Source organism: Pollachius pollachius (genome assembly GCF_949987615.1).
Source record: "Pollachius pollachius genome assembly, chromosome: 19".
Lineage (NCBI taxonomy): Eukaryota > Metazoa > Chordata > Actinopteri > Gadiformes > Gadidae > Pollachius > Pollachius pollachius.
The window spans coordinates 15,194,827-15,209,067 of NC_136952.1; the positions used below are offsets into that span (position 1 = coordinate 15,194,827).

Consider the following 14,241-nt stretch of genomic DNA (forward strand, 5'->3'; position numbering starts at 1 on the left):
TCGTGTGTTAAAAAACAATGAAAAAAACGAACAAACAACCTAACTTACTACCTACGACTAGTAGCTTGACATAATCCTTACTTCTTTAATACACTCATCTCTTTCTTTCTTAATATATGGATCTTACGCTACAACCAAACGGCCATCCAATCCTCCCCCTCTCCATATCCACAGCCCTCCACACAGGGTAGGGGTCTGCCGCCAGTCGACCTTTGACCTCAGTCCTTCCTGGCCTTGACGAAGAAGATGCCGCTGACGTCGTCGACGCCCACCCTCATGTCCGGCGGCAAGGTGTACACCTCCATCCTGATCAGGGTGTAGCCGCTCTCCCTCAGGCTGCCGCACACCTGGGCCTCGTCCAGGGGCACCACGGGGATCTGCACCCCGGGGCCCCCCAGGTAGAAGCTCTCCCCCAGGGCCCCGATGAGCAGCAGGTGGCCCCCGGGACGCAGCAGCCCCCCGATGTGGCCCAGGGCCCGCGTGAAGGCGTTCAGGTCGGGGCTGACGCTCTCCAGGCAGAAGCTGGACACCAGGCAGTCGGCCCCCGGAGAGGGGATGGCCCCCGGGGCCAGGGGCTGGGGGCAGTGCACGTCGATGGGCAGCACGTCGGACACCACCGCCCGCAGCCGGGCCGCCTTCTCACTCCACGCTGACACTCTGGGGGAGAGAGAGGGAGAGAGAGGGGGAGGGAGAGAGAGAGAGAGAGAGGGAGAGAGGGAGAGAGGGAGGGAGAGAGAGAGGAAGAGAGAGAGAGAGAGAGAGAGAGAGAGAGAGAGAGAGAGAGAGAGGAGAGACAGAGAGAGAGAGAGAGAGACAGAGAGAGGGAGAGAGAGACAGAGAGAGAGAGAGACGGAGAGAGACAGAGAGGGAGAGAGATATAGAGAGAGAGAGAGAGGGAGAGAGAGAGAGATGGAGAGAGAGATAGAGAGAGAGAGAGAGAGAGAGAGAGAGAGAGGGAGGGAGGGAGAGAGAGAAATAATTAGGATTTTTATTAACTATTATAATAATAATGATAATTAATTATACATGATAATTATTATATGATATAATAATAATATTAATATTATAAATAATTATATCAGGATTATAATGATTTTATTACTACTAAATGTTATTATTAGGACTATTAGTATTATAAGTATTATTGTTTAATTATTATATACGTTTTTTTCAACATTATAAAAAAAACATTAAAAATATGATTATTTTTTCATTGTTGTAATATCCTTATGACTATCACTACTGTTGATTATGGACCCTGGATAGAGTGATGTGTGTTGGGTGTGTTGGGTGTGTTGGCTGTCCCCATGTGGATACAGGGGCCCTTTAAGGGCCCTGTGTGTTGGGTGTCCCCATGTGGATACAGGGTCCCTTTAAGGGCCCTGTGTGTTGGGTGGCCCCATGTCGATACAGGGGCCCTTTAAAGGCCCTGTGTGTTGGGTGGATACAGGGTACCTTTAAGGGCCCTGTGTGTTGGGTGTCCCCATGTGGATACAGGGTCCCTTTAAGGGCCCTGTGTGTTGGCTGGCCCCATGTGGATCCAGGGGCCCTTTAGGGGCCCTGTGTGTTGGGTATACCCGCGTCCCTCCAGCTTGCACACGTGCTGGAGGTAGGGGGTCCAGTCCAGGCTGCTTTTCCCCTGCTCCTGCAGCCAGCCCCTCAGCTCCCGGCGGTTCACCTCCAGGAAGTCCGTGAGCACCAGGCGCTCGAAGACCTCACAGCCGCTCAGGACCTGGTACAGCGTGGGGCCGGAGCCCACGTCCACCAGCAACCCCCCCGTGATGTCCTCTGGAGAGGAGGGGGGGGGGGGGGGGAGGAAGGGGCAGGTGAGTCTGTTCACTGTTGAGATATTGTGATGTGTTGTGTGGACACTGGGGGTCAAAACCAGTATCCCTCAACCTACGGAGTCCAAACACCCAAACTACTACACCCTTGAACACATGCAAGGTATTTTAACACCTAAGTAAGACATTGGCAGCACTTTTTTTTTACACGATAAAGTTGAAGTTGCATCGAACACATGTCTTTGATTTATTTTCAAGGTCCTGTTTTAGAAGCATTTTAGAGCCAGACATTCATATACAGACTCTCTTTTGCTCCATCTCTCTTTAACACAATAAAACAATCACACACATATTGTGCACTTAGGCATGTTTCTGTATAGTATACGTAGATTTTTATCTTACTGCATTTTAAATCTCTATTTAATACCCAATCCTGTGCTGTACTTCCTGCTGTAATACCCTCATTTTGTATCTGGGATTAATAACATACATTTTAGATTATCTTGTAAAGACCCTTTCTCTCTCTGTCTCTCTCTTTCCCTCAAACACACACACATACACACACACACACACACACACACACACACACACACACACACACACACACTCTCCCCTCTACCTTCTGTGAAAGCGCGGTGCAGGCAGCCCAGCTTCCAGGGTACGATGCTGTCGCGGCGGCAGAAGTCTGCTCGCGGCGGTGTGTAGTTGTACTGCAGGTAGGCCGCAGGATCGAACCCCTGGTAGCACGCCGCCATGGCGGCCCGTCCATCCTCCAGCTTCTTCTCCTTCACTCCTTTAGTCTCCATTCCTTTGCTCTCTCTGCTCTCTCTCTGGGCGCTCTCTCTGGACTCTCCCAGGTCACTTTGGACTCTGCCGCGGCAAGTGTCCCAATATATAGGCCTACTCTGGTGTGCGCGTTTGTGTGTGTGTGTGTGTGTGTGTGTGCGGTGCAACTGTGTATCTGATTGTGTTTGTTTGTTTGTGTGTTTATCTGTGTGTGTGTGTGTGTGTGTGTGTGTGTGTGAGTGTGTGCGTGCATGCATGGGTTTGTGTGTGTGTGTGTGTGTGTTTGTGTGTGAAGGTGTAAACGTGTGTGTGTGTATCTGTGCATGTGTGTGTTTGAGTGGTTGTGTGCGTGCATCCATGGGCGTGTGTGTGTGTTTGCGTCTGTGCGTCTGTTTGTATGTATATCTATGCTCAGGGCTAGTAGTCTGAAAGCACACTGGTCTTACCAGTCAGTGATAGTGATCCTCTTCTCCTCTTCTCTGGCCACCTGATATCATTTAGTCCTGCGCTCTTCTGCTGGCCTGGAGGCCTGATGCCATCTCCTCTGGCTCTTCTGCCTCCTAATGGAGGTAGAGAGAGTCCCCCTGCCTTGCACTATCGCTCACATCAATACGGCTCCTCTCCTGGAGACAAACAGTCCACCTGGGATCATGGATGTATTAGAACAAAGGCCATTAAGTGGCCGCCATTGTCTATCCTTTCCTGATGGCCTAAAGTACTATCCAGGTAGAGAACTTGAGTGATTCTGAATCCCAATGTTAACCCCCTGCACAGCACAGAGTTAAATACATCAAAAACATGAGGCGAAGTTGACAATAATGAAATAATATAATATTAGATATTATAATTATTGAATGAATACAATTGTGAATGCGATATGATAGATGTTACAGGTTTTTGATACATGCTTCATAAAAGCGTCAGGCTGTTCAGAAAAAGATGTATGTTGTTTATCAATCCCAAAGTGGAAATCAATTTCGGATTATATATATTTTCTCTCCTTTAGGCAGAAATTTACCTTAGAATAGATGTAATTTAAGTTAAAAGCTACATATGTGGTTACACATTTGAAGCATTCTAAATATATTTCCTCTTAAATTTATTCAAATGTTCAAAATAATTCAATACAAAAACATATCAATCAGTATATGAAAATGCATCCTTCTAAAAGATGATGAAAGACACATACACACACACACAGGCGGCCCCTCATAACTCGTACAGACACACGCACACACACACACACACACACACACACACACACACACACACACACACACACACACGCTATAGTTGAATTATCCAGGTTAGAGGCATCCCTGTGGGCAGAACCCAGATAAAAACTAAGAGGATAAACAGGAAGAGATAAGGAGTAACAAAATCAAAACAAAACATCCATCTCCTCCCAGGTTCATCTCTGGTCATTGTTTACACTAGAAAGTTTCATACAGACATAAAGGCTCTCCATTAACCGTAACCAGGCTTGTTTTTAAAACTTCCCGTAAAATTAGCCGAAACAATGCCATCTTGAGTCGGGGGTCAAACAAAACGATAGATTATCCATTACATTTTTCCTTTAAACGGGCCTTGCCAACACTGGCCACTGGAGGGCGGTAAAGCACCAATGACGAAGAAAGTAATTGCGGGCAGTAGTTCCACTCAATTGATATACGGTAGTTTACAATATTTAAATATAAGGGCTGAAGATGGGTGTGATGTTTTCTCAATTTTGACGATGTGTATCACCTAAAGATTTACACATTGTTCTCATCTCGGACCGTGTGGTCTCTAATACAATCAGATTGATTACTGGCAGGTAATAGCCTAGTCACTGATCTGCATTCCAGATATTTTCAGTGAGTCAGATCATTTGGCTAACCTCACTTAAAAGTACAAGCTCTCTTGGCTCCCAAACGGCTCGTTTGTAAATCTGGCCATTTAATGTGATGATAAATTTTATCTTACTTCTTTCCTTCGTTCTACGGTAATTTAAAGGCTAAAAGACATAAGGCTACAGTCATGAAAGACAAGGTTCTATCATCATTGTATTTTCATTAAAAAGTATAATGGATTGACCTTTGACACAATTCTTTGCTTTGCAGAAATGTTCCTGGAGAATTAATAAATAATGTTGCACCATAATCAATTGAACAGTCATGTTATTTTTATAAAACATGTCTTAATACAAACCAATCATGTGATTACTGATCTAAACCTGTGTTTAACCTGTTTTCAAACAGAGACTATGTGATTATTATATATGATGGTGTATTATATGTAGCGTACTGTTTGTTAACGTTTGTTATTGTGTTGGTTGAAATTGTTTGTATTGTTCAGTTTTGTTTAAATTTCTTCCTGCTCAGGGACGGCCAGTGTACACATAGCTATAAAGCTCTGGTCCTACATTGGAGGTTGTGTATGAAACTTGCCACGTTGGAAGCGTCAAAGCCACTTCAAAGCAAATGTTTCGGTTCCCCTTGCAGTTTGAACATCATTTGAAGACAGTTAACCAACACCATGATACAAACTGATGGGGGAATCATCGAAGAATGCAGTACCCTTTGGACAGAAGGCTGTATTTGCATTTGCTGCAAGTCTCAGTGATAGTTTCATCATCAGTTAATTTTCCGCAGGTTCGCGAGTCGAGGGAGGGGTCTCCGCAGGCCCAGCCCCCTTTTACTGTTCACACTAAAGTAGGATACGAGGGAGCTGCTTCTGAACTTTGAGGACTACTAACTGTTCCTGAAATTAAGCAAGACCAGTGATCAACGAGTACTAAGGAATAGTAGGAATTCTTATTTTGGGAAGTGCAGCAGAGTGGACCAAGTTGGTAGAATTATTTTATTTTAAAAGTTGATGTTCTGGCTATCATTTCTGAGTGATGGATGTCTGTCCCTATGTTTCTCTGTCTGACTCTCTGTTTCTCCCTCTATGTCTGTCTCTCACTCAATTCAATAAAAAAAACAGCTTTGCTCTCTCTCTCTAGCTCCCTTTCTGTATGTATGTATGTATGTATGTATGTATGTATGTATGTATGTATGTATGTATGTATGTATGTATGCTTGTATGTATGTATGTATGTAGACATACATATATGTATGTCTCTCTCTGATTATGTCTGTCCCACTATCTTTCCTGTGTCTCTAAATTCTTCCTCAAAGGGTTTATTTGCAGGACAGACAAAATGTGTGCCTCAACAATTTTAGCATTGCAATACATTCATTGGTTAACAGCAATAACTACCTCTTGCTTTCTCCCCCCCCTTCCCCTCTCCAGGGTCTGTGTGTGGTGCAGAGGGGGTGGGACCATGCTGTTGCAGAGGCTGTCTCTGTGCCCCCGGCTGCGGCTGGTCTCTGGGTCTCTGACTAGGGGGCACCAGGAGGTCTCCCCACCACGGACACAAGGCAAGCTCCCAGGTTCACCGGCCCACCAGCTGCTAGCGTGCTGAAGCACGTCGGTCGCTCAGTACTAACGCATTCAGTGAAGACCAGTTCAAATATTTCAAGTCCCGGTTGTAGTTTTAAGTAAAGTCCTAGTGTCATTGTTCTAGTGATTGGTCTAGTGGCCTATATGTTCTGTTATGAGGGTAAGGGCAGAGGTCAGACACTGGTCTTTTGCATAGTACTGCTCTCTCTCTCCCTTTCTCTCTTCTTTACTCCCTCTCCCTTTCTCTCTCTATGCTCCCCTCTCTTCCTCCTCTCTTCTCTCTCCCTTACTCACTTGCCCTCCTCTCTCCATCCAATTTTTCTCACCCTGTATGTCGCACTGTCTTAATACACTGTCTGTCGGTTTGTCCATCTGTCTTTCATTCTTTCTTTCTGGTGTTGCTGCTCTCTCTTTCTCTCTCTCTCTCTCTCTCTCTCTCTCTCTCTCTCTCTCTCTTCCTCTCTCTCCCCCCCCCTCTCTCTCTCTCCCCCTCTCTCTCTCGCTCCAGTGCTCCAGATAAGAAGTGTGTAGTCAGCGTGGTCATTCTGTGTAACCTGCTGATGTGGCAGTCTGCCGTCTGCACATGGCTGGGTCGGGGGCTGAACTTGTATTATCTTCATCAGATGTGTTGAGTGCAGACAGCCAGTATCTGTGTGCATTAGGACACTTCTTCAATAAAGGGCTGGAGATAGTGTGTGACTTGATGGTCATATAACTTTGTAATATTTGTATGTTTTGGAATGAATTCAGACCTATATAAATGTAATCACTTCTCACTATAATCAATACTACGTTTCTTTAGCATGTCATTTGTAAACTATTAATAAAAAAATACACTTTTGCCTTACAGGTTGAAGGTTGAAGATTTAGTACAAAATCTACATTTGGTTCAATGGTTCAAAAAGTGACCCATAACCTATAACCAAGTCCAACGACGTTCTTGAATTACAATTCGGTGGTGTTTTTATTAGTGACTTGGTCCCCCAGAATGTTGTTGTCTATGAGTGAATACTTTTCTTTATTTCAAATTGATACACCTGACAGTACTCTTGTGTTTATATTTATAAACATTTTTCTTTTCTTTTCATGGTTAGTATTCTTTTTACCTAGGCTGGAAAAATTGAGAAAAATCAAGCATTTCATGATTTCTACTATTAGTTTCTTTCACAACAAATAAACTGAAACCTGAGCCTAAACAATGAACAGGCTACGTCTGAGTCTAACGCGGTGAGCTTCTCTCTGTGCAGGGCCGCTCCGGGCCGTCCACGGCGGGTCCTTTGCCCACCGCGGGGAGCTGCGGCAGGCCAAGAGAATCGTGGTGAAGCTGGGCAGCGCGGTGGTAACCCGGGGCGACGAGTGCGGCCTGGCCTTGGGCAGACTAGCCTCCATCGTGGAGCAGGTGAGGCCGCTCGACCTCTGCCTGACCTTTTACATAACCTAAGTTATCTTAAGTTGTTGGGTAAAAAATAGTGTCTACTGTATGGATTAAATTAGAGCACGGCTAGCACAGTGTTGCGTTTGCACCGTGACCCATTTTTAAACACGGCTCGCTCGGGAAGAACCAAACAGATACCCCCCTCTCCCCAAAACCGGCGTTTTTCGTTGAGTATGAAACTAAACAGAGGTTATGTGCATCGGCAAGAGTTGCGACCCGACGGTCCTTCTGTCCCCCAGGTGGCCATGCTGCAGAACCAGGGCCGGGAGATGATGATCGTGACCAGCGGGGCGGTGGCCTTCGGCAAGCAGCGGCTCCGCCACGAGATCCTGCTCTCCCAGAGCGTCCGGCAGGCGCTGCACTCCGGACAGAACCAGCTCAAGGACATGGTAGGGCTGGTCTGCTCTAGCGGGCATCAGGGCTCAACTGAAGAGGACTCACCTCGCCGCTATGGGCCTTCATACGTTCATGTGATTCATGCGAAGGGTAGCACCTTCCATTGATTGACTTGGAAGCAATTCCCAGCCGAATGCAGAGTAGTAGTTCGGAACTATTTGTATTCCTTTTAAAAAAATGTTTTTGCCTCATGCCATGCTGCTGGGTGTACAGGCCAAAACAGCCACATTTTTGATGAATCAATTACTATCGAAATCACCCAGAAATGTTAGATAATGTTGCATGTCATGTTTCCTTTTACTGACATTTACATTTAGGGCTTTTAGCAGACGCTTTAATCCAAAGCGACAGTGGAATCAACCATGCAAGGCACCAGCCAACCCATTGGGATCATTTAGGGTTAGGTGTCTTGCCCAGGGATACCTCAACACTCACTAGGAGGATAGCCGCTAGCCGGAGATCAATCTAGCGACCTGCTCTACCTCCTAGGCTACACCGACTAAGCGTAATAGCTACGTCCACAATAGAGACAGACAGGACCGGCTTTCTGATCGGGCCTCTGAGCCGGGGGGCTGGCCTAATAACTCTGACGTAGTCTCTGATTGGTCGATGTGTTGCAGTCGATGCCGCTGTTGGAGGCGCGTGCGTGCGCGGCGGCGGGCCAGAGTGGACTGATGGCGCTCTATGAGGCCATGTTCACACAGTACAGCACCTGCACAGCACAGGTAACCCACACTCACAGCCTCAGTGTATACAGCATCTCGTCCATGTATATAGAGCCAGCTGCTACGTTACATATGTGTTATTATATGTTGGTCTGCGAGTAACAACATTTCGTTCAGTTGTACACAACTAACTGTTGAAAAGGAAAGAAAAAATAGTGAATCTATCTATCTATATACATCTAAAGTAAAAGTCCTTGTTAGTTTTGGTAAAGATTGTGGATTGGATGAAAATCCATCAATTTGCAAATACAACTACTGAGCAAAATATAGCAGCCAACGATAAGCACCAAAAAAATATGAAGAGGTAAAAAACAGACATGTTTGTAGAAGAGAAAACAGATTTAAGTGTATGTGTTAAAGGCTATTGTGCTTTTATGATGTGTAAACTCTATATTGAAGATGTTTTTATTGTGCTTTGCTACATTCACAAACAAATGAATATTTCTTCTTCCTAACCGCTCCTCTGGCGCCGCCCCAGATCTTGGTGACCAACCTGGATTTCCACGACGACCAGAAACGGCGGAACCTGAACAGCACGCTGCAGGAGCTGCTGCGGATGAACATCGTTCCCATCATCAACACCAACGACGCGGTGGTGCCCCCGCCCGAGCCCAACAGCGACCTCCAGGGGGTAAATGTGGGTACTGTTGCCATGGGGTGGAGGGAACGGCCTGGAGGTGGAGGAGGAGGAGGAGGAGGTGCAGGTGGTGGTGGCCGGGGGAGGAGGTTGTGGTGGCGGTGTTGGTGGTGGTGGTGTAGGGGGGGTGGAGGCAGAGGAACTGGTGTTGGTGGAGGAGGCGATGGAGGTGTTTCAAGGAGAAGGGGAAGGACGTGGAGAAGGAGATGACAGTGGTGGTGGTGGGGTAGTACGTTTTGAGGGTGGGCTGGCGGTGGGGATGGTGTAGTCGTAGTTTCAGTTTGTCATGCGTTATTAAAGATAACAGAGAGAGCATCCGAGTGTTGACAGTGCGGAACGGCAGGGTGCAGAATAACATTAGAGTCGGACAGTGATCTTAATCTGCAAGACGCTAACGCCTCCCCCCCTCTGTGTCCCTCACTCCTCCCTCCTCTCCCCTCACCCCTCACCCTGTCTGCCAGGTGATCAGCATCAAGGATAATGACAGCCTGGCCGCGCGACTGGCTGTAGAGATGAGGGCAGACCTGCTCATCGCTCTGTCCGACGTGGAGGGTATGTAGGTCAGCCCCCCCTCAGACCCCTCTCCTCTCCTCTCCTCTCCTCTTCTCTCCTCTCCTCTCCTCTCCTCTCCACTCGCCTCCCTTCCCCTCCTCTCCTCTCCTTCTGTCCCCTCCTGTCCCCTCCTTTCAACTCATCTCATCTCATCTCTCTCCTCTCCCCTCCCCTCCTCTCCTCTCCTTATCTCACCACTCCTCTTCTCTCCTCCCCTCTTTTCTTCCCCTCTCCTCTCCTCCCTCTCCCCCTCTCTCCTTTCGTCCCTCTCCTCTCCTCTCCTCCCTCCTCTTCTCTCCTCCCCTCGTCTCTTCCCCTCTCCTCTCCTCTCCTCTCCTCTCCCCTCCTCTCCCCCTATCTCCTTTCGCCCCTCTTCTCTCCTCTCCTCTCCTCTCCTCTCCTCTCCTCTCCTCTCCTCTCCTCTCCTCTCCTCTTCCTTCTCCTCTCCTCTCCTTCCCTCCCCTCTCCTCTGTTTTGGTTGGGTAACAACACCATCTGTCCATCGGGGGAAAACACTCAGGGGTGGTGTGGACTAGATAAACAGATACCGGCTGTCTTCATCTGCTGAGTTGGCTGCCGATGGGTCAATATAAGGGAGGGTGGGGGGTATGGTGCCGCACGGATGGTGATATAAGAACACTTACTGGGCTGACTTTAAACACACAAGGAGAGAGTTATGTGTGGTGGTCAGCCAATCAATGAAGGTATACTTTCCATAGAGCATTTCAGGTAGACAGGAGTAGCATTTGTGTACAATACAACCATCCAAGGGCGTAACTTTGGGTGTACCATTGGGGGGGTTAAACTCGCGGAATATTTATGTATATACTTTTTATTTGTGTATTTATTTATGGAATCATTTTCTTGTGTAAAAGGTATAATTATCCGTTCTTTTACTGATTTTGGCTACTTTTTGACTATTTATGCCATAATGACACAGTAGTTAAATTCAGTGTTCAAGCACTAGCCAGTTCCACTTTATTGATTTTGTGTGTGTGTTCACTATCTTATGAAAACAAATCGCAAGGACTTAAAGATTAATCAATTGCATCACTGTATTGGCACCTACATGCAGCAAATGTATTAAGCACAATTCAACCCTCAATGCAGCACACAATACAGGGTGGCACACTGGAGTGCAGCTAGCACCTCTATTCTGAACATGGGAAACTGATTTCACATATTGGTGGGCATCACCAGTTCAAACTAACAAAATCTAAACAAAAGCATGTAAATACAAAAGAAGGCCTTTTTAAGGTATGTTACAACATATGAGGCTGCAACTTAACACACATACCATACCAAGTATTTGACTAAAAGGCACAGGATGCTATACTGACATCTGTTCTGCCAGCAACTATAGTACTACTAGCCGACTATAGTACACACCTCACATTGACCCAGGTACAAACCTCAGCTATCAGTACGCACACCATGTACACTAGTATGTACACTATCTACATGTTCCCATTTATCTAGTATATTCAGTTATCTACTAGGGATGGGTCAGAATATCCAAAACATTACATATGATTAAAACGTGACACTATCTTGCTGGCAAATGAAATTAATAAAGAAAACAAAAAAGTTATTCATTCAGAATATTCCATACTTTTGTTAATCTGAATTATGTGTGATGATATTGGGGGGGTTTTATTAGCTGGATCTGATTTTTGGGGGGCTCATGACCCCCCTAACCCCCCCTCAAATTACGCGCCTGCAACCATCCATTTGCAAATACATTAACAATATATATACTTGTTACGGCGTTAAACTTCCAGAGGTCAGGTTCTCAGTTCCATCATCCCAGGCATCCTTGAGTAAGAAGACCTAACACCTACCTGATCCTTAATGATTGTATCTGGATTCACCTGAAGCCGATGTGGAACTTTGACCAATAGGCAAACCTCAAGGACAGGGATATGTCTTAACTGTGCCATGCACTAGTGGGTTCACACAATGAGTTTTTAAGCCCTGTGTTGATGGCCCAGGTTTGTACGACAGCCCCCCCGGGACCGACGACGCAAAGCTGATCGATATCTTCTACCCCGGTGATCAGCAGTCTATCACCTACGGAACCAAGTCCAGGGTGGGGATCGGAGGCATGGAGGCCAAGGTACTAACCCCACAGGTTACCCACACTATCCAGGGTTAATGTGAGCGACTTTAACCAAAGTAATCTACCTCGACTCTTAACCAAACTTAGCTAAACTCTCCTTAACTTGGCTATAAATGTCTCATAAGAAGAAATTATTTTAAAAACACACAACCCTCTCTAACCTGAAACCTTTACACAACCCTCTCTAACCTGATACCTTTACACAACCCTCTCTAACCTGAAACCTTTACACAACCCTCTCTAACCTGAAACCTTTACACAACCCTCTCTAACCTGAAACCTTTACACAACCCTCTCTAACCTGAAACCTTTACACAACCCTCTCTAACCTGAAACCTTTACACAACCCTCTCTAACCTGAAACATTTACACAACCCTCTCTAACCTGAAACCTTTACACAACCCTCTCTAACCTGAAACCTTTACACAACCCTCTCTAACCTGAAACCTTTACACAACCCTCTCTAACCTGAAACCTTTACACAACCCTCTCTAACCTGAAACCTTTACACAACCCTCTCTAACCTGAAACCTTTACACAACCCTCTCTAACCTGAAACCTTTACACAACCCTCTCTAACCTGAAACCTTTACACAACCCTCTCTAACCTGAAACCTTTACACAACCCTCTCTAACCTGAAACCTTTACACAACCCTCTCTAACCTGCAACCTTTACACAACCCTCTCTAACCTCATACCCAAACACAACCCTCTCTAACCTCATACCTAAACCTAACCTTATGACCTGATACCTTCACATCTTATCTCTAACATGCTACAACCTGACCTGATGTGTGGCAGGTGAAGGCGGCTCTCTGGGCGCTGCAGGGCGGCACGTCGGTGGTCATCGCCAATGGGACGCTCCCCAAGGTGACGGGACACGTCATCACCGACATCGTGGAGGGGAAGAAGGTGGGCACCTTCTTCTCCGAGGTCAAACCCGCCGGTGAGCTCGCCTTCTCAGCCAGTGTCGACCGGTCTCCACCTGTGTGGGCTGCATCTACCTGTGACTTTCTTAACACAATCCATGTGTGTGTGTGTGTGTGTTTGTGTGTGTATCCTCCCTCCCTCAGGCCCCACGGTGGAGCAGCAGACAGAGGGGGCCCGCAACGCTGGACGCACCCTGGCCTCCCTCCAACCGCACCAGGTAACCATGACGACGCTATGCTCGCACCCTGTGACGCTTGACGAAGCTATGCTAACTATTACATAACTCAGGCCAGCTAACTGTAAATTCTACTCTATGCTAACCGATAGCGGCGCGATGTTAATCTATCCAACTGGTCCACATTGCTGGGACAATGGTTTGCTAACTACTGTAGACCAGAGGAATGCTAAACACCGGTAACACTGTATTTGACTACAAATGTACTGTATGTATAGAAATGTATTATTTGGAAGTATATAAAGGTGAACTGGAAGCATGGAAATGTCGTAGTGTGTAGTCACATTCTCTTCAACATGAACTCTGCTGTGTGGGGAAACGCTGACCTCTGCTGGTGAGACCCACTAACTGCGTGTTGTTTCCAGAGGAGTGAGATCATCTGCAAACTGGCTGATCTGCTCATGGAGAGGAGAGAGGAGATCATGGCAGCCAACAAGATGGACATGGACCTGGCCGTCAGCATAGGTAACGAGGGGGGGATGGATCCGGGCGCTGTAATTAAGAAGCCATTTGAAACAGTCCCTTTTATTAAGGGTTATTCGGACCCCGCTGGATTTATTCATCATCTGAGCTCCTCTTTGTACAAAAGTAGATTTATACTTTTTTTATCATGAAACATTTTCTTTTAATTCATTTCATCAAAGTAAACTTTTATTTAAAATAAACAACCTCTAGCTCTAAAAGGCCTAAAGGAACACAACCGCTAAAGCACCATCCCCTCCCCCAGGCCAGCTGTCCCCCGCCATGCTGAAGCGCCTCACCCTCTCCCCGGCCAAGCTGGGCAGCCTGGCCCTGGGCCTGCGGCAGATCGCCGTGGCGGCCCGGGACAGTGTGGGCCGCGTGCTGAGGCGGACCCGCCTGGCCTCGGGCCTGGAGCTGGAGCAGGTCTCCGTGCCCATCGGGGTGCTGCTCGTCATCTTCGAGGCCCGGCCCGACTGCCTCCCCCAGGTAGGCCCCGCCCCGCGTAACGCCCCCGGGGGGGGGGTGGAGTGGTTCTTATTCAGGCCGTGACTCCTCAATGTTGGGGTACCTTTGGGGCCAGGGAACATTTGGTGCAGTATGAACAAGCAATCCACTCATTAGGATCATTCTCTATTTATATATTTTACATTTTTCATCAATTTGATGTTGGCTCAAGGCATAGCTCTAGGCGTGCATATGTAAGGGGCAACAAAATGCACTGACCCCAGTATTTAATTGAAGCCTTCGGGTTT

At 46.9% G+C, this 14,241-nt stretch overlaps 2 protein-coding genes across 2 annotated transcripts in view; one reads left to right on the top strand and one right to left on the bottom strand.

Annotated features, from left to right (window-relative positions):
• Positions 1 to 218: 218 nt before the first annotated feature.
• pnmt (phenylethanolamine N-methyltransferase) lies at positions 219 to 2,590 on the bottom strand (the record flags this gene model as incomplete). The annotated part of the gene is made up of 3 exons (XM_079757317.1): positions 219 to 657; positions 1,578 to 1,788; positions 2,404 to 2,590. 3 exons carry the CDS (start codon positions 2,588 to 2,590, stop codon positions 219 to 221), a joined length of 837 nt encoding a protein of 278 aa, XP_079613443.1.
• Positions 2,591 to 7,266: 4,676 nt separating this feature from the next.
• Positions 7,267 to 14,241, top strand: part of aldh18a1 (aldehyde dehydrogenase 18 family, member A1) — a gene marked incomplete at its 3' end in the record, with an annotated part of 10,478 nt that continues 3,503 nt past the window's right edge. The window contains exons 1-10 of the mRNA XM_079756629.1: positions 7,267 to 7,395; positions 7,671 to 7,820; positions 8,448 to 8,552; positions 9,031 to 9,189; positions 9,651 to 9,741; positions 11,733 to 11,857; positions 12,664 to 12,808; positions 12,936 to 13,009; positions 13,393 to 13,492; positions 13,755 to 13,975. Of these exons, the coding sequence (XP_079612755.1) occupies positions 7,677 to 7,820; positions 8,448 to 8,552; positions 9,031 to 9,189; positions 9,651 to 9,741; positions 11,733 to 11,857; positions 12,664 to 12,808; positions 12,936 to 13,009; positions 13,393 to 13,492; positions 13,755 to 13,975 (1,164 nt within the window). The 5' untranslated portion in view covers positions 7,267 to 7,395; positions 7,671 to 7,676. The remainder of the gene's footprint in view (positions 7,396 to 7,670; positions 7,821 to 8,447; positions 8,553 to 9,030; positions 9,190 to 9,650; positions 9,742 to 11,732; positions 11,858 to 12,663; positions 12,809 to 12,935; positions 13,010 to 13,392; positions 13,493 to 13,754; positions 13,976 to 14,241) is intronic.